The sequence below is a fragment of the Cadophora gregata genome (genome assembly GCF_030347475.1).
Source record: "Cadophora gregata isolate MNR1 chromosome Unknown scaffold_15, whole genome shotgun sequence".
NCBI lineage: Eukaryota > Fungi > Ascomycota > Leotiomycetes > Helotiales > Ploettnerulaceae > Cadophora > Cadophora gregata.
The window spans coordinates 489,126-507,915 of NW_026695938.1; the positions used below are offsets into that span (position 1 = coordinate 489,126).

The following is an 18,790-nucleotide window of genomic DNA, read 5'->3' on the forward strand; positions in this document are numbered from 1 at the left end:
ACCATCATTCTTCGAACAGACACGACTTCCAAGCGTATTCCAGAGCCTTATTCTAGCTTTTGGGCGCCTCGGAAATGTTCCCACCACCATCCCGTACCCATGCCGCAAATTCCTTCCTCTGCTTTCGAATGTCTACAAATCCTGGCCGACTCTCCAGAAGTCTGAACGGATTGCCAACATAGTCCTTGTCTACCTCTCCGTCGTTATTTGCAAATCCTGCCTCTCCCTCGCGCTCAATCTTGCCAGCCCAGACGCGCCATTGTATCGGACGGAGCTCTGGCGTCCCAAGTACAAGACCTAAGCAGACCGTGAAGATGGCGACTATCGTTTCAATCGAGATGTCGATCGGTAGTGATGATACGTTCAGTGACGCAGTACTATGTGCCGAAATGGATGACAGGGCTGCTGTGCTTGCAGAGTGCAGAGCTGAATGTTCATGAGCAGAGTAGCAGCTGTTACGTGGTGTTCTGGTTAGCTAGACTTCGGTTTGAATATTGGTAAAGTACATACGCGTGAGCCAGAAACAGCAAGCCCAGGCCAGTAATCGATTTCGATAACCAGGTCATTTTGGCAGAGTGTGCAGTGGTTGGGCGGTAAAGGAGGTGAGAGGGGTTAGCTGGACATGTGCAGTCAAGGTTAAGGTAGCTTTGGAGGTGGGCTTGATGGAGCCGCAAAATAAGCGGCGTAGCGGGCTGGGCCAGAGCAACAAATCAGGTCAAAAGTCACCAAATATTTCCATGTCACAAATCGGCTTCAGGCAAGAAATGAGAAGAAAGCTTTTATTTCATCAGCTTCAGGCAAGGGTTGAGAAGAAAGCTTTTATTTCATTTAAGTTACTGCCCATAATGATCGTTATGTCATTCGTCAGGCAAAATCATCTTCTCATCAAGCAAAGAACCATGATAACCAGCGGCCTGATATCAAAACGAGAATGCCAAATTTAGGCAGGTCAACATGGTCTAAAAGTCCGAAAACCCGTCTACAACTTTTGCATAGCCACCTGTCCACCATTAGCATCCATGAAATACGGTTAGCCGGATGGAGACTTACGATATCGGTCGATTGGACGTAATCCTCGAACTCCTCAATCTCCTCTTGCAACTCGGAGAGACCAATCTTGTCATCCTCGATGACCAAGTTAATCTGCAACTTCTTGATACCGAAACCAACAGCGACAAGCTTGGAAGCGCCCCAGACAAGACCTTCCTTCTCAATGCCACGAACGGATGCCTCGAGCTCCTTCATGTCGGTCTCATCATCTATCAGAACGGTTAGCAAGATATGATTTTGAAAGCGCTGATATTCGTGGCTTACCCCAAGGCTTAACATCCATAGTGACAACAGACTTAGCAGCAGGCTTAGTCTTACCCTCCTTCTTCTTGCGATATTCTGCTAGACGCTCATTTCTGATCCTCTCAGCCTCAGCATCCTCCTCCTCATCATCACTGCCAAACAAGTCGACTTCATCATCCTCCTCCTCGGCGGCTGGTGCCTTGGCTGGGTTTAGAGTGACCTCTGCGACATCTGGACCATAAGTTGTGTATGCCTTGGAAGCGTCACCAGGGAGAGTGGCGAATTCCTCTGTGTATGAAGCGATGTGCTTGTACCATCTTGCTGCGTGTGGGTACTTGGCAGAGTCTGGGGCGGTTGTGAGAGCCTTGAAGGATGCAACGTCGGCTTGGGATGGAGCGTATCTGGAATACTGTCAGCATTCTGTGTAGGAAATCAGTCCAACAAGATAACGTGTGGCGCGGATAAAATCAGAGATGCATTTTCATGCTTGGTGTCTCGCCATAATACGGTTCTTGAGGCCGCTCAGTAACACGGACCAATTTTGCTCATCATAATAAGTGGTCGAGGAAAGAACGACTGGCTGTCGCAAGCAAAAACAACTTCCCCGCCTTTTGAGGACCGGAAAAATCGACTGCAAAGGAACTGTATACATACCCAACAATGTATGAACGGGTGGTCAACCAGCTGTTGAGAACTGAGTCACATCAGCACTGCGTCAACAAACACAAGGAGCAATCAACAGAGTTGACCGCATTGCAGTCGTGTCGCAGGACGTGAACTTACCGCTGAGACCAGCATCTGAGAGGAAATCGGTGAAACCCATGGTGACGATTTGATGCACTTGGGTACAGGTACAGGTGAAGGTGGAGGAGGATTAAAGAGGATGTTTGTAGTTCGTAGTGGGGTTGGGGAATTTTTTGATGTTGCTGGCGAAAGTGCCCACCACCGCAAGCTAACGAAAGGTGGCGGCTGAGACCACTTTGATTGGCTAACATATAACAGGCTTAGCGTGCTCGCGCTACCGGACTTCTGCCGTGGAGCTTGCTCGAAAGTCGGTATGTTTTCGAGAACATGCGAGTAACTTCCCATGTCGTCTCATGCCACGCATAAGTAAAAGCCCACCACAACAGAAATCATGAAATGAATTCACGACTTTTCTTCTTCCATTCTCGCTCTTTACATGAAAAATATTGATTGACAAAATGAATTTATCGCAGATCCGGATTCCTGCGCGGCGCATTGCCAATGCAGCTTCAACCAGCAGAGCACTTCGTCTCTATGGGCCGACCCTCAACACCGCAGCTCTTCGAAGGAGTGCCAATCTTCCAGCACGAAACTTGTCGCCGGTAGTGGTTTTAAGAACATATGGTAATGGCCGACCACATCCTCCAGGAGGGACCCATCGCATGGATTTGGGAGGAGGTGGCGAGGAGAAGTCCGCGCTGGAAACATACGGCGTTGATTTGACGGCCCGGGCGAAGGCTGGGAAGCTCGATCCAGTCATTGGAAGGGATTCAGAGATACACCGAACCATTCAAGTTCTGTCAAGACGCACAAAGAACAACCCGGTTCTCATTGGATCTGCCGGGACGGGAAAGACAGCCATACTTGAAGGTTTGGCACAGCGAATCATTCGAGGTGATGTGCCAGAGAGCATCAAAGAGAAGAGAGTCATCTCGCTGGATCTTGGACAACTGATTGCCGGCGCGAAGTTTCGTGGCGATTTCGAAGAACGCCTGAAGAAGGTACTGAGTGAAGTGCAAGAGGCTCATGGCGGAGTAATATTGTTCGTTGACGAGCTTCATACTCTTCTCGGGCTTGGAAAGTCTGAGGGCAGCATAGATGCTAGCAACCTCTTGAAACCTGCTCTTTCAAGAGGAGAGCTTCAATGCTGTGGTGCAACTACTCTAAATGAGTACCGCAGCATAGAAAAGGGTAAGCCACAGGGTCTCTTTTTTATAAGCTTCCAGCATGTCCGTAGCATCAAGATATATAACCGCATTGCAATTTCCTGTCATGTCGAGCTGGAAATTTCCAGCTAAGTCATAATGTCATCGTGAAATGATGTAGAACCAAGTTCTCTCCCAGATTCCTCATTTCCTTCTCACGAAAGTCTAAGAATATTGCTCTAACATTCTCGTAGATGTTGCCTTAGCCAGGCGCTTCCAACCCATTCAAGTCGACGAGCCAAATATTCAAGACACCATCAGTATATTGCGAGGTATAAAATCAAAATATGAGGTTCATCATGTAAGTTCCGTCGCAGAACAATCGTTGCTATAACGCAGTCGTGTTGTGTCTTTTTGCAATATGAATGCTGACCAGAACAGGGTGTAAGAATAACAGATGGGGCACTTGTCGCAGCAGCAACTTATAGCAATCGCTACATTACAGATCGCTTCTTACCAGACAAAGCTATTGGTTTGTTCACCCCATAATACCTGTAGTGCATGCCTTGTGCTAACTCCCCTACTAGACCTGATGGACGAAGCCGCCAGCGCACTCCGCCTGCAGCAAGAAAGCAAACCAGAAGACATAATGCGTCTCGACCAACGAGTTATGACCCTTCAAATTGAGCTCGAGAGTCTCCGGAAAGAAACAGACGTTGCCAGCCGAGAACGTCGAGAAAAGCTTCAAGCAACGCTCAAAGAATGCCAGGAAGAGACAGCAAAGCTTACAGAAAAATGGGAGAAAGAACGTGCAGAAATTGATCAGGTCAAGAAGGTCAAGGAAGACTTAGAAAAGGCTCGCGTTGAGTTGGATCAAGCTCAAGTAAGTCCCTTGTTTCCATGGTTTATAATTTTGAATGCACTGACACCAATCAGCGGGAGAATAACTTTGGCCGTGCTGGAGAACTTCGATACTCGGTCATCCCAGCACTCGAAGCCAAGCTTCCCACGGATGGAGAGTCCGCTACAGAATCCAGCGATGGCACCCTGATCCACGAATCAGTGACCGCGGACGATATTGCGGCAGTCGTATCTCGAGTGACAGGTATACCAGTGTCCAAACTAACTTCAGGCCATGCGGAAAAGCTCATTCACATGGAAGACTCCTTACGGGAGTCCGTCCGCGGCCAAGACGAAGCTCTCAAGGCCGTCGCTAACGCCGTACGCATGCAACGTGCTGGGCTGAACGGAGAGAACAGACCTCTGGCATCGTTCTTCTTCCTTGGTCCCACAGGAGTGGGGAAGACAGAACTTTGCAAGAAGCTAGCCAACTTTTTGTTCTCTACCGAGTCGGCTGTGGTCCGTTTCGATATGAGCGAGTTCCAGGAGAAACACACGATTTCCAGGCTCATTGGCAGTCCTGCAGGATACGTTGGCTACGATGATGCTGGACAGCTCACTGAAGCCGTTCGACGCAAGCCTTACGCTGTGCTCTTGTTCGACGAATTCGAAAAAGCCCACCGAGACATCTCGGCATTGCTATTACAGGTTCTAGACGAAGGCTTCCTGACCGATGCCCAAGGCCATAAAATCGACTTTCGAAACACGCTGATAGTTTTCACATCGAATCTTGGTGCCGATATATTGGTAGGAAATAATGCGCTCCATCCGTACCACGAGGAGCCGAACGGAGATATCGCACCTGAAGTCCGCAATGCAGTTATGGATGTCGTTAATAACAACTGTAAGTTGACCCTCATCTTTGAATATGACATATTTCAGAAAACTGACGAACACAACAGACGCTCCAGAATTTCTCAACCGCATTGATGAGTTCATCATTTTCAAGCGGCTCTCCACCACTGCTCTCCGCGATATCGTTGATATCCGCCTCAAAGAACTACAAGTCCGCCTCGACGATCGCCGCATAAACCTTTCCGTCGATGACACAGTACGGGACTGGCTTGCAGAGCGCGGCTACGATCCCAGATTCGGTGCGAGACCGCTAAATAGATTGATTAGTAAGGAGATTGGGAATAGGATGGCAGATAAGATCATTAGGGGTGAGTTGAAGATGGGTGATACGGCGATTGTAAAAGTAAATGGGGAGAAAGATGGATTGGAAATCAGTGTATAATGTACGAAGCGATGGAGTTTGGCGGATGTAAAATATTAATGACTTGCTAGCGGCCTTGGGTTGGATCTCTTCTCTCTTGGCGATGGTGTTGGGTATGGAATGGAGTTGTGGGAGGTGTCTATACATTTACTTCTCTCCGCTCCCTTTGTTCATTAGAGGACAAGAGTATAGTTGCGACTTAATTGATGATCTGTCACTGGTCACACTGTAGGAGACATATGATCATTCGAAAAGTTTTCATAAATCTGACATGAAGCGTTCCTAAACTCGTACAGGATAATCGCACATACGAGTACAAGCCTGATGGCCATAAGAAACCCAAAACAGCAACCGAGAAAGCCACCCAAGAACAAGCCGCCCCAAGAAGAAGCCTCCCAAGCAAAGTTTCAAAACAGATATGATACATAGAAAGAAGAGCAGCCAAAGAAAGAGAGCCAAGCATGGACAACTACCCAACAGAAATAACAACAATCGTCTAGAGTAACGACGGGTATCTTATACAACCAAACTCGAGCCAGAGTCCCAAAATCACAGAGGACAAAGCAACAAATGAAGAGAAGACCTAAAACTCCAACCATAAAAACCTCTTATCCCAGTATAATCGTATATTCACATCATCAAATCATCTTCTCATCATCATCAAACACAGCGCTCTCAGTCATACCACTCAAATGCATCGCGTACCCATACCCTCCATTTTCCGTTTTCCCATACCCACTTCGATCATCCCACATCCCTGCTCCAGTAAGTGCATCCATACCCCAGCTTGAGACGCTGGCGTCATTACTTCCGGAGCTTTCACTCATCCAACTCAGCTTGCTGTGTGGGCTCCCCTTCTTTGCTTTCTTGGAAGATTGGAGGTGGATCTCCTGGGAAAGAAAGTTGGAGTTGGACTTGCGGTCGAGATGCTCGGTATCGTAGGTGGCTGGTGAGTAGGTCTTCATTTCTCCGAGGAACCGCTGGAGTGGGTAGGAGAGGTCAGAGTGAAAGGATGCCGTGCGTTGGTGTTGTCTCTCGTTCAATCCTGATTGGGCTTCCAACAAGGGCAGGTAGGCGTTTCCGACTTTCAGGTCGGGATTCTCGCGCTCTGGGCCTTCTGGGCACGGGACTGAGTCTGAGGAAGAAGCCACGGATTGGGCTTGGTTGTGATAAGGGGTTGTGGTTTCAACATTGTATGATGGGTATTCGTAGGTCACTGGCTCAGAATAGTAACCGGCGCTGCCAGCATGGAAAAGTGCCACTTCGTCACAGCTGCAATTGTCTGCGTTGAAGACCGGAGGACGACTAGCCGAGATCTTCTTGAAGCATCTGTGACATGCCCAATCATTGAAGTGCTCATATTGGGCATGGCCCTCGGCCTCGTTGTGGTCTGGGAAGGCCATATTTAATGCTCGAAAAGGCCACCGCTTACTGCGATTGTCAGAGAAGGCTGGCCAAGAATAGATCGCTTGCGCTTACTAAGGTGGGATATAAGGAAGGAGAACGAGGCTTATCAACAGGGAAGACAGGTTGGCGGCTGTACTTGGTCCAAGAGGCTGGAAAGTGACCAAAAGCGCATACACGATTCTGAGGGAAGACTGCGGTGGTAGTAGATAGAATACAGATCTAGAAGGAGAATGGTAGACGATTCGTTGCTATTATACGTTATGTAAAATGATGATAAGTTTATTATTAAGAAAGGTTACTGATCTAAACAAGAGGAAAAGGGTGTCGGCAAGATGTTATATATTGGATTTTGTTGTGACTCCCATATTGATTGTCGGCTACACGTTTGATACTGAGCGGAATTAGGCCGAAGACGGCTCGTGACGCTTCCAGTGATGAGGTTTGGTCACCTGAAACACTACAGCTGCAAGACCGGTGGCTTCGAAAGTCGGATTCCTTCCTGATCTTCATGATGACATGTTTACGCCCGGGGGGATGGTGCCAAGCGGACAAGGTGCAGCGAGGCGACCAGCATGGAGCTTCTCTTGCGAGCGGGAATCCAAGCAACAGGAGGGTTCCAAATCTGCCCTACGATATCGGAGCCCAAGAGCTTGATCATTTGACGAATAGGAAGCTGCCCTTGAGGTGAGCTGTGAACACCTTGAATCCATGTCGCTCGACGTGAGCTTCTGATGCAGCATTGCGCCTCGGCAGCCTCATTTTTGCTGAAGTCTATTAATTATTGGAGCACAGCTGTCGAACTGCTATGGTCGAACTAATGGCCGATCAGAGTTTACACTTGCAGTCAATGTCCGGACTGGTAAATGAAAGCTATTGTATATGTGATATTGGACTATGCGGCTGACGTCGGCTATCCATTTACTGCAGTACGACGTGAGAAATCAACCTTCGGCACGCATGTTCCAGGGGCTAGCAAGATGCGAAATGACAACTCATTCTGATCATGTCTCCAGTTAAGTTCGACTATCAAGAGCCACCGATGATTAGGCTCGGTTTGGTAATCGACATTGAGTTTCCTCTCGGGCAGTCGAGCTTCACCGAGTAGGTCTCGGTAGTCTGGCTGGCTACAACCGGCTAGTGATGGTGATACGGTCTCGGGCCGTGAGGCTGAGGGCTGAGCTCTCCGTCCATCGTCAATAATACCTCCACCAAGACCTGATGGATATCCTGGAATTGTTTGTCGACTTCCCCAAGCGAGAGATGAGTTATTAAGACAAGAGAAACCACTCAGAACCACTCCAAATCAATCGGTTGGCGCCGACACCCGCCCATCAAGTGCTGTCGTTTCAGCCTTGTGTGCCGGTCTCGCAAAAGGTACAAGCTACCACCTCGTCATCAAGACTATGAATGGAGAATGCAGCCCGATCTCCACTTCATAGAAATCGATTTGCATGTGCAAAGAACAAGGCAGGATCATTCTAGCGTGCTTCTATGCGTCAGAGTGAACCGTTGGAAATCTTGGCAAGCCTTCTCTCGGCCGCGATTCTTTCTAGTGTTTGCAGAAGAAGATTCCTGGTTTTTGGACCATGGGACTGCAACTGCATAAACGTTGACTGGTCCTCTCTTAGCCGCATGATGTATGGCCGAGACATTTAAGTCCGATCAAATCGAATGTTGAAATTTGCAGGAGACTGTTCTGTGCCGTCTACCCCGCATTGGTATACCTACGCCACGAATGCACTTTGACGCCGAGATTATGCGAAACCAATTGCAAATTGGTTTTGAGGAGCTGTTGTCTACCACTTTGCTCCAAAGCTGTTGGCACGTTCTCTCTCCCGTGCTTTCTCTTTCTCGTTAGCATTATCGACTGCGCTTCCTCGTCTCCGCAACCCGCCCGCCTTCTTGCGGCGGACCACCTGGTAACCCCTATCAAGTTCCGTTTCGATTGCGCACCTGACCTTGAGGGCCCCGACTGCAGGCCAGACAGACCTCTCGCCTCGGCGGATCCAGTAGTCAAGACTGGCTTGAGTAGGCGTTTCGAGCAAGCGGATGAAGTCAGACGCTGACAATTCAGGGACAAGGGTTACCGAAGCTGCAGGTATATGTTCATCCACCAGGAAACGCCGAATCGACAGGGGAAGGAGTCCAAGGCTATCAAGTTGTTGCAGTCGGTGACGAGTCTCCATGGTGATCAGTCGAAGAAGTGCTCCTGTCAACGATGTTCGTCCACCACGTGTATGGAGTGGTGATGGTCCATGCATGTCACTTTGGAGGAATGGCACAAGATACGGCCTAGCCTGGCTAACAATGAAATGGTTGACATTGAAAAGCTCCGCAACCCGTGATAGGGGAGAATCTCGGTCCGTGTAAGACGCATGTGTCCAGGGTCTGAATGTTGTGTCCGAAGCGGCAGACCAAGGGATGATCGCTCCGGATGCATCTTTGCATTTCAGGGTGATAGAACGACCATACAGCGACGGAGATGACGCATTTGACGCAATTGCTGCTGACCAGATCAACTGTAAAGAATATTTAGTCATGTAGAGGGGGAGCGGTATCAGAAGGAGGTATACGAACAACGTTAGGAGCTGTTAAGTAGTTGAGAAGATTTGGCACTCCTCCTCTTCCAGTTGTAGCAACTGTGATATTCAATACACGCTTTGTTCGATTGTAAGCTTCTTCAAATGTTAGGTCCCCGACATTTGCTCGTACACATTGCTCTAAGATAGTGACATCCAAGAAGTAGCCCTCACGGAGGAATCTTCGGATTCTTCGGGCAAGTGTGCTCCACCAGCCGTCCAAGGAACCATCATCGTATCCGCCTTTGCCAGTAGAGCCCTTTCCAGCAAAAGCGGAAAGATCAATACTGTCCCCATTGAGAAATCTAGGCAGCTCATCCTCTGTGTGTACACCAACCAATGCTGCAATAAGAGCCCCAGTTGCAGTTCCGGTAATGATTCTTGGTAACAAACCTCGAGCAAAGAGGGCCTTTACAACTCCTAGATGGCATAGTCCGAAGATTGCACCCCCCTGGAGAACCAGGGTGCTCCTACCAAAGGCTTGTCTCGTGTCATGTAGAAGATCCAATTTGGCTTGGCTGCTGAAGCCAGGTATCACACCACTTCCATCAGCTCCGGGAGAAGTTGGCAGTTTCGTAACGTCCGCAATGGCTTGCGCGACCTGTGTTATGTAGTCCTCTATTAACAACTTTGTACCTGCAAATGCACGATTGAAGAGTCGGGGGGTCGAGATGTTGCCCAGATTGCGAACGAGTCCTGATCTCAAAAGGTTCACCAATTGGAGAATGTCGCCTTCCTCGCGGGCAACAATGATTGATTGGAGGCGTTCATGGATGAGGCGGTAATCGTAGTACTTGGAAGTGGGGTTCTGACGCCTAGTTGACATAAGAACATATCCTCCGATTACTTCGGGACAGTGAAGTGGGCTCTTCATACCAAAGATCATTCCCCAGGAGCACATCTAGCTGGTATGCGGCCTCCTCCCATTCCTCGTATACTTTTGCACCGCGAAGTATATCAAACCACACCTCTACCGGCTTCCTTCGTGTCAGCCATCTGAAGAATCGCTACATTTGCAGTCAGCTCGCAGATCAAAGCATCTCTTCAGCGCAGGAGCTCACAATCTGCCAGAACAGCAAGACATCAACGAGCAGATTCCAGAATGACTTAAAAACGCCTGCCATATCGAAAGCCTGCTACTAGCATGTAGAACGTGAAGAAATCAGCAGGGAATTAGTGGGTACAAATGGTCTTCCATCGGAATTGCATGTTGGACGGAGCGAGGATTTGTTGCACTCGTTGTTGTGGCAAGCTACGAGAGGAATGGGCGAATGTTGGTGTTGAGCTCTGGCAAGCTCTGACGACACTTGACATGTGAAGGAGCCAAGGATGATCCATGCCTAGCTCCCCCAGATTTCGCTGCAGTTGCACTTATGCACAGCGTTAAATAGAGTATTCTGTGGAATTCCCTTGGGGCCGGATTGGCTAGACTCATCAGTACGTTTAGTGGCATTTTCATCAAGGTCGGGAGGAATGTTCAAGAGTGTTGAGAGATTGCAGTCCATGGCTCGAGTAATTTTGATGGTGGCAATCGAAGCAAGGGCTAAAACTTAATAATCGACAGGCCACAGAATATCATTGCTACACTTGGAGGTACATTGTTGTATGCGTGGTGCGGCTCTTGAAGTGTCCAGGCCAAAAAGATGTACTGCTGCCTTTTTGCAAGCTTCCGCATTGCATGCCATCTGAGCAACTTTTATGCGCCATAGCCTCACCCAATCTCTAATCTAATCCTACATAAGCCACAAAGGCATGTATCTCCAAGATATGCGTGGTTTGTTTATATGAATTAGAATGCTCATGATGTCTCCATGTGCCTTGAACCGTACACAGCTCCTTCTACTCATCATCATCATCCTCGATGATGTTTCGCTTCCTGCCCCTGTTGACCGGTTCTGTAGCGGCTGATACGGGTGCTTCATCATCGTCAAGATCAGCCTCTGCATCCGCATCCGCATCACTGACTTCCTCTGGCTTCGATTTAGATGTCTTCTGCTTCTTTGACCGATGCTCGTCGCGGTCGCTCTCATCATCAAGTATCTCTTCCTCTTCCTCATCGTCTTCGCCCTCTTCCATTTCTTCATCGCTAGAAGCGAGGAAACCATCATCCTTGTCATACTCGTCTTCCCTATTGCGACCACGTGGAAGATCATCGTCTGAGTCGTAGTCGGGTCTTCTACGACGAGGCTTGGGGGCTTTACGACCAGCGCCAGGCGCTCTTCGTCCAGCACGACCTTCCAAATCGTCAATATTCAAACCACCACGGGTACCCATGCCGCCTCTGGGATGGTTTGCCTTCTCAGCAGCTGTCTCGCGACGACGCTGTGCTCTCATTCGTTCCTTCTCGGCAATCTCCGCCTTCTTCTTCTGCAGTTCGGGATCTTCTGTGTTGGAGATGAGTTCCGGTCCGTTCCTATCCTCCTTTCTACCACCTCGAGTCGCGGCAGCCAAATTTTTCTGCAATTTCTCAAGAGCATCGTCTTGTATATCTTTATTGGGTCTGACAGTGTGATGGTTCGTCATATGGCCCACCATAACCAACATAGCAGAAGCAATTGAGGGCGAAGCGAGGTATGCATGGGAATCGGTCACTTCTTGATATGGCTTCACATGCTTGGGAGGCGCTAGTGATTTTGTCTGTAGCTCGTAGTGCTGGTCGCCAATTGAGATAGTCGTAGTTCCATCACTCCATTTGTACAGGTTGGCATTGCTCTCCAGCTTTCCCGTCGCTGGGTTAGTGCGGTATCGTATCGTGGAAGCTGACACCGCACTTGCGAGGAAGTTGGAAGATCTGGTTTCCGCATGATGATCAAAGACGGGAGGCTGGAATGTATCAGGGTTGAAGGCGCGTGGGTCAATTCCCATGAACGATGGCATTCGCAAGACATTCAACTGAAAACTGTCAATGGAGTTTCTCCGCTACGATGTAGCGCTCTTACCTCCCCATCAGCAGGTGTAGGCACTGGATGTCTCCACAAGGTGGTTTCCATTATGCGTGCTTCTCTGCTATCATTGATGTCCACATCCTCGTCCTCTCGTGGCGCCCTATCTCTGCGGTCCTCGTCGTCTCCAGAGTCAAGCTCGCGATCGCTCAGTTCTCGTACCTTATCTGCTGGCGCGTCATCATCGTCACCGAACAGATCGTCATCGCCATCATCCACACCGGCGTCCATAATATCATCCTCTGATTCAGAAGCCATCGTAGTTGAAAGAGGTTGTGGAGTCCCGTGAGGGCAAAGGGATTTCCCGTTGGCAGAAAAGGGTAGCTGGCTGTTGACGCTGCAGAAAAGATTTGTTAGTGATGATTTTGACTCACGACAAATGTGAACAAACCTGTGGGCGTGTGCTGACAGCCAGAGGACCAAAGAGCGTGAATTGCAAATCGCAGATCGCAGATTGCTATTGTGGAGAGGTTTGAAAGTTGCGATGGTTCGTACTAGAGGTGGGTAAGGTACATCTCTCTTTTGAGCAGGGGTGTAACAGTAACAGCACCAGCGAGAGCGAGCCAGCTCCTTAACCAACCTTCACCGCTAGTACCGCTTCTGACTAGCTTCGTTTCTGGTTCAGGCGCAACCTCCTATTTACAACATCCTCTGGCTTATTTGATCAATATTGAGTGCGGCTCCCGTCACCTGTCAGCACCACTCGAGCTCCGTTCATATTCGAAGCCTTTTGTGCCAACTCAAGTCTGTCTTGAATTCTGTAGCTGATCTGTCACTATGTCCAACTTCTTGACTGGAATGTAGGTACCCATTTGCACTTCTGTTGGTGCCGTTTCTTGTTGGTTATACGCCTGGAAAGAGATTAGGCATTTGTTCCTGTTGATTTTGAATTTTCTGGAATTTGAGCAATTTTGAAGAAATCTACAGCTGTCTATCTTTTTGTGGCTTCATTCACCCAGTGGGTGACGGATTGTCTATCCAACAGGAGATCGAGCATTAGGGTTGGATGCCTTCACAATATCAATAGGAGCTGAGACAGTCTTAGAACGATTGCTCTCTCTCTCATGTTCAGATCTTTCTTCGTCTAGCTTAAACCTTGTTCTGTTTGCCTATGCTTTGGTCCATCGAAGTTCCAACTGTTGGCAGAAATTGTCATATTGTTCCTTGTCATGTTTTAATCACGTTTTTTTGGCTTCTGATGAGACTTCTTTGCTAATAGTTCTCACTTTACAGTAGCGGTCGCTTCAGAGGTGGCGGTAAGAATGGCGGCACCAAAAGCCCTGGACCTGGAGCACAGCCAACATCACCTACAGGCACCTCACAGAGCAGCTCATCATCAACCAATCTTGCACCAAGAGTCCCGCCACTACCCAACTCTCCTTCCCTGTCTCAGACTCTATCCATGAACGATTCTTCAAGCAGTCTTCCTACTGGTGATGCCCTCTCCTGCTACAACCTTCCACGGCCAAAGCCACTATGGCTGAACGATTCGTATGCCAAGCATATTGTCAAAGGCAATTTCATGACTTTGTCAGCTCGACCCAAGACAGTGGAGCAAGGCGAATGGATTGCTCACCAAGGCACGTTGACTAAGTCACGTTTATATTTAACTAAACTAACACGGGACTAGTCGTTGAACATTACCGTAATCTTTGGAACTTTGTGCGTGTTATCCACGACAAGGATGAAGATGGAACCTCGATATGTAATTCCCAGACCTGCCCTCGCATGTCAGCTGGAGCGTAAGTTTCTTCTTGTCCTTTTAATATCCAAATCTAACCTTCTCTAGAAACCATTCATTTACCTGGTTAAACTCTCGAAAAGAGCCAGTTGAAGTCCCCGCCCATGAGTACATCTCTCTGATGCAAAGATGGATTTCCGGAAAGATTGACAACACCGCCATCTTCCCAACTGATCCCGCTGGCGTTTCCTTCGCACACAACACTGGTGGCCCAGATATTGCCTCGGCAACCTATGCATCAGGTGGGCTTAACACCCCAGGATCCAATACCCCAATCCCAGCCGGTCCAACAAGCCTCAACTCATCCCTTTCACAACTTGCTGGCCCGGGTGACTGGATCGGGAAGAGCAGTGGATTCCCAGTCGAGTTCGTCGATGTCTGCCAAACCATCTTCCGTCAAATGTTCCGGGTCTACTCACATCTCTACTGGGCTCACTTCATCGATCCATTCTATCATCTTGGCTTGGAGAAACCCATGAACAGTTGTTTCAGTCATTTTGTTCTCACCGCTACCGAGATCGAGATGCTGAAGCCTCACGAGCTGGAGCCAATGCAACCCTTGATCGATTTGTGGGCAGCCAATGGAACCTTCCCCAAGGAATCTAAGGCCTACGCCTGTGCTAATCTCAAAGCTGGAGAGCGGTTACTTGCGTTGTCTGGTGTCAATTGAATTGGGGAGAAAACCCTTGAATTTCATGGCTCATGCATATTTGCTACAAGTGGTGCTGGGATACAAGAAGATCTCATCTACCACAGGTAATCGTTTTGATTTCTGGTTTTACGGAAGACAGCATGGTTTTGTCTCCATGCATATGAATTATGGAAATTGATGGCATAAATCCAGCGAGGGTTCCTCAGGGTGGCGTTTCTGATTTTCAGGAAGCAAAGCAACTTCATTTGCAATTGTTGATCCTCATAGTGATATAGAAAGACTGGCGAGTAAACGAAAGATCCCATTGACGTGCGAATGTTCCCAAGGCCTGCCTTCTTTGCTTTCATTCAGGCTTCAGACAGCAACCTCGCTGATATTATACTCGACCGTGACGGGCTTTCCCTCCTGGAGAACAAACCGGCCACTCGCAACATAAATCTTCTTCTCGATATCTTTCAACGCTTCACTTCCTGTTTCAAAGAGAACATGGGTGACTGAAAATACCATCAGTAAGTCTGCAATGATGTGAGCAGTAATAATTCTTTTTCTTCACTCACAAGCATCTCCAAACGGTGTGGTTTTCGCAGAAGCATCTCCAGTGAGAACTGCACCAACACCAGGCGTCACATTGATGATTCCACTGTATTTGTAGCTGATAAAAGCTCCGCTCTTATCTTTCATGACGGAGTTTACATCCAATCGAACATGTTGGCCGGAAGGGTCCTGACGGATCTACATTTTCAGATCAGCGTGCTGTCACTTCGTCATTCACCTTCTAAACAGTATTGGACGGTTTGCAAATCGGGAAATGGACTAGAACTTTTCAAATTCATCTAGGAAGAATACATACAAAATCATTCCCATGCACGAAAACTGCATCAACCTGAATTGGGTATTCGGGTTCCGACTTCAAGAAGTTATTGGTGTTCTCGGTGAGGAACGGAACGACGAAGAGTGGAGCTCCTTTCGAGACCGCGCCAACTGTGACTGGAGCATCGATGACAATCTAGAAGGTCAATGGTCAGTGATTGTGATTATCATAAAGGCACAGTGTCTTGAGTTGACTTTGTGACTGAGACTTGAGATGCGGAACTGAGTACAGGCTTAGATTAGGTGGGTCAATAGCCACTCACGTTAGCTGTGAAAGCTGGGATGAGCTTTGGGAAGTTCGACATCCTGATCTTTATGGCTCAGTGATGTGGAATTGACCTAGTTGATTTGCTCTGAGAAGATTTTCCAGCAGGTAACCGGTTTCGATCAAATCTTAGGTGTAGTAAATCACAAGGCAAGTTAGTGCAGTGTTCCATCAGATAAGGAATGTAGGACCACCACTTCTTCGAGTGAGAAATGGAACATGCGAGGTGCTTCGTACCTACCCCGCTCCACATGCACCCCAGCTGCATTCAATCATCGTGAGCAAATCAAAAAGCGATACCGGTCACCGAATAGGAGAGATCGGACAAGGCCAGTGAGCAATATTGCACCACGTTGATCTGTACTACCAGGTCTGGTGGGGCAGCTTACAACTTGGTACGGCTTCCACTACAAGATCGCCAGCATAACGGCAACACTAAATGGACGGTTTAAGACTTTTGAATTATCTGACACAATCCCAGACGCCAATGCTATGTTAACATGCAAAGTGAACAAATCTCACATCCATAAGCGGCAAGTACCATCAGCGCCAGCACTTACACACCATGGTTCCCTTGGATGCCAATCGATATCCATAACGCCCAGCGCACTCTTGACCTTGTGTCCCTTGAGAACCTTCACTGGTACGATAGTTGCGTTCTCCATCATGTCACTGACAACCTTGCCATGGAAAATCTGTAAGCTACCGTCATCACTGGCATCGGCGAACAATGGGAAGCCTCCTTTGTGATACTTGACTGCGCGAATAGCTTTAGTGTGGAATCTCATGGTCTTATACGGCCGAGTCGACAGGTCCAGATCGTGCCACAGAAGTCGTCTATCATATGAACCAACAATGAGATTGTCGCCGCCAGGATGGATATCGAAGGACGAGATCCATCTAGCACCAGGTTGAATGATCTTAACAAGCTCCTGCTTTTGAAGATCATAACTGCGGATTGTACGCTGCGTTGCAACGAAGAATAGTGGTCTCGAAGGGTGGAATTGGACCGTCTGTGGAATCCCAGGAAGTCGGCGGAAGGGTATTTGAGTAAGGTGCTTCGAGAGTGTATGGATGGCAACAGCACTCTTCTGAGCTGTTGGAGATACGGTTGAAAAGAAATCCCCCCTACGGTGCCAGCTAATAACTTTTACTGTTGTGCGAACGGTAATCTTGATGAGAACTCCTTCGTCCTCAAGACGCGATCCCGGTCGAGTCCACTTCGCTACAGGTTCTTTCCGGGCGCCATTTGCGGTGAGTGCTTGAGTCGCGTTCGTGGCATACCCGAATCCTGCATCAAGCAGTTCACGGCTGGCGGCTTCTGTTTGTGGATCCACGATCGGTGGAACGAGAAGATAGATGTCTTCACCAGCAGCTGCTGAAAGTATAACTGCATCCTTCCCAGGTCTCCATCTTACAACATTTACTGCTTCGTCGTCACCAATCTTGGCGCTCCAAAGCTGTCGTCCTGTCAAAAGTTCCCAAACACGGACTGTGCCATCGTCACCACCACTTGCAAGCCAAATTCCAGATGGGTCAATAGCCAAGCTGCGTACTCTGCCGTCGTGACCCCGGAACAGTGTGGAGCACACAGTAGGGAAAGGCTTAAGCTCCTCGGGCCTTGGTAGCTTCGGTAGCAGCGATGCTGGATCAATGTTGAGTCGATTCTTGCGAACGCGAGGTGCCAAGTACAAGTCCAATGAGCGTTCAAATCGTTCCTTGATAAACTTCTCATACCCTGGTACTTTCCGTAATGAATCGTAGCCTGTAGGCAAGTATTCCTTCTCTCTATCTTCTGGATCAGTTGACTCCCACTCTTTCTTCTCTGACTTCGAAGGGAGATATTCCGGAGGTGGATTGTAACTCAGATCATAACCTGGCGGAGGCGCTTTTGGTGCAGGAATGTTCATAACATGGTCAGGCCGTGCTTGTTCATCCTGCCAAATATCGTAATGTACCTCTTCCTCTTCCTCTTCTTTCTCTTCGGGTGGCCTATATGGTAGAATCCTTCCTTCACGAATGGCTCGAACAATTTTCATGATTCTCTTGGCTTCATGCTTGGATGGTAAGAAGCGCCGTTTTGGCTCTGGTGCCGAACTCAGAGGCATGATCTCCTCGATACCAGTGAAGTACTCGACAGTAGCCTTATAAATTAGCAACAGGTAACGTAAAAATTATCACAGTACACTTACAGGATATGGATCATATCCATCTTCTGGCATCTCGTTTGTCTGAATTCTTCGGAGAATTTCCAATTCATCCTGGCTTAGGTTCAGAGGCTTTCCAGTTGCAGGATCGGTCATTCCGGTCCAGCCTTTAGGCACATCTATACTGTCCAGTAATGCATCCAGTGCCTCTCCCTTGGCGGGCCGCATAATTTTCTTGCCATTGATATCATATCCAATGTGTGGGTACGAATCGTAAAATGTTAACGGAATATTTCCAATCGTGTTGGTAGCATCTGCTGCATCAGAATCGTCCGAATCATAGACAGGATCTATCTCTTTGTAGATGTATCGTTCTCCTCCATTGGCGTCCGTTGTGACCGTATAATTGGGCTTGTCGTCGTCTTCTTCCTCAAGTATCGCTCGACTGCTGATCGCGTCTTGTGCTGTGCCGTTGCTTTTCACTAGAACTCCGTTCGCACCATCGTCGTCATCTTCTGACGGTATTTCATCGCTATCTAGGGCCTCCAATTCATCCTCATCTACCTCCTCTTCGTCCTCGCTGTCTCCTTCGTCCTCACTGTCGCCTTCCGAGTCTTCGCTTTGCGACAAGATGCCTTCTAGCAGTCCATCTCCAAATTCGGCTTCCGACTCCACATCTGAATGCTCAGGAACATCGCGAGTTGCCGCTTTGCGCTTTCTGTCCCTTGTCGTTGGCGGCGACATGATGAGGAATGTTGCGAAACGAAGCTTTGAATTCAGCGTGAAGCCGATTTTACTTTGCTCGTCTCTTGACTTTTTTTCTTTATCGCTCCCTACCTAGGAGCTGTATCTTAGCGCGCCCCACAGCCCCGCAGCCTTACTGGCTGAG

The 18,790-nt window shown here is 48.5% G+C and overlaps 9 protein-coding genes across 9 annotated transcripts; 2 read left to right on the forward strand and 7 right to left on the reverse strand.

The window, feature by feature from the left end:
* Positions 1-52: 52 nt before the first annotated feature.
* On the reverse strand, positions 53-566 carry ONS95_004803 (uncharacterized protein; the record flags this gene model as incomplete). The annotated part of the gene is made up of 2 exons (XM_058498179.1): positions 53-452; positions 511-566. 2 exons carry the CDS (start codon positions 564-566, stop codon positions 53-55), a joined length of 456 nt encoding a protein of 151 aa, XP_058351689.1.
* A 413-nt stretch (positions 567-979) lies between these two features.
* On the reverse strand, positions 980-2,116 carry EFB1 (Translation elongation factor 1 beta; the record flags this gene model as incomplete). The annotated part of the gene is made up of 5 exons (XM_058498180.1): positions 980-1,000; positions 1,051-1,259; positions 1,315-1,694; positions 1,948-1,987; positions 2,077-2,116. 5 exons carry the CDS (start codon positions 2,114-2,116, stop codon positions 980-982), a joined length of 690 nt encoding a protein of 229 aa, XP_058351690.1.
* Positions 2,117-2,495: 379 nt separating this feature from the next.
* Positions 2,496-5,319, forward strand: HSP78 (chaperone ATPase hsp78; the record flags this gene model as incomplete). The annotated part of the gene is made up of 6 exons (XM_058498181.1): positions 2,496-3,228; positions 3,437-3,543; positions 3,624-3,714; positions 3,770-4,065; positions 4,119-4,926; positions 4,985-5,319. 6 exons carry the CDS (start codon positions 2,496-2,498, stop codon positions 5,317-5,319), a joined length of 2,370 nt encoding a protein of 789 aa, XP_058351691.1.
* Positions 5,320-5,540: 221 nt separating this feature from the next.
* Positions 5,541-6,701, reverse strand: ONS95_004806 (uncharacterized protein; the record flags this gene model as incomplete). The annotated part of the gene is made up of 1 exon (XM_058498182.1): positions 5,541-6,701. One exon carries the CDS (start codon positions 6,699-6,701, stop codon positions 5,937-5,939), a length of 765 nt encoding a protein of 254 aa, XP_058351692.1. The 3' UTR covers positions 5,541-5,936.
* A 1,800-nt stretch (positions 6,702-8,501) lies between these two features.
* Positions 8,502-10,408, reverse strand: ONS95_004807 (uncharacterized protein; the record flags this gene model as incomplete). Its single annotated transcript, XM_058498183.1, has 4 exons — positions 8,502-9,224; positions 9,283-10,099; positions 10,161-10,291; positions 10,346-10,408. The coding sequence occupies 4 exons, from the start codon at positions 10,406-10,408 to the stop codon at positions 8,502-8,504; spliced, it is 1,734 nt and encodes a 577-aa protein (XP_058351693.1).
* A 715-nt stretch (positions 10,409-11,123) lies between these two features.
* On the reverse strand, positions 11,124-12,484 carry ONS95_004808 (uncharacterized protein; the record flags this gene model as incomplete). Its single annotated transcript, XM_058498184.1, has 2 exons — positions 11,124-12,176; positions 12,224-12,484. The coding sequence occupies 2 exons, from the start codon at positions 12,482-12,484 to the stop codon at positions 11,124-11,126; spliced, it is 1,314 nt and encodes a 437-aa protein (XP_058351694.1).
* Positions 12,485-12,764: 280 nt separating this feature from the next.
* On the forward strand, positions 12,765-14,637 carry ONS95_004809 (uncharacterized protein; the record flags this gene model as incomplete). The annotated part of the gene is made up of 3 exons (XM_058498185.1): positions 12,765-13,806; positions 13,857-13,968; positions 14,016-14,637. Exons 1-3 carry the CDS (start codon positions 13,629-13,631, stop codon positions 14,635-14,637), a joined length of 912 nt encoding a protein of 303 aa, XP_058351695.1. The 5' UTR covers positions 12,765-13,628.
* Positions 14,638-14,973: 336 nt separating this feature from the next.
* On the reverse strand, positions 14,974-15,794 carry ONS95_004810 (uncharacterized protein; the record flags this gene model as incomplete). The annotated part of the gene is made up of 4 exons (XM_058498186.1): positions 14,974-15,113; positions 15,177-15,351; positions 15,470-15,625; positions 15,753-15,794. 4 exons carry the CDS (start codon positions 15,792-15,794, stop codon positions 14,974-14,976), a joined length of 513 nt encoding a protein of 170 aa, XP_058351696.1.
* A 478-nt stretch (positions 15,795-16,272) lies between these two features.
* Positions 16,273-18,645, reverse strand: ERB1 (Ribosome biogenesis protein erb1; the record flags this gene model as incomplete). Its single annotated transcript, XM_058498187.1, has 2 exons — positions 16,273-17,898; positions 17,947-18,645. 2 exons carry the CDS (start codon positions 18,643-18,645, stop codon positions 16,273-16,275), a joined length of 2,325 nt encoding a protein of 774 aa, XP_058351697.1.
* Positions 18,646-18,790: the final 145 nt, after the last annotated feature.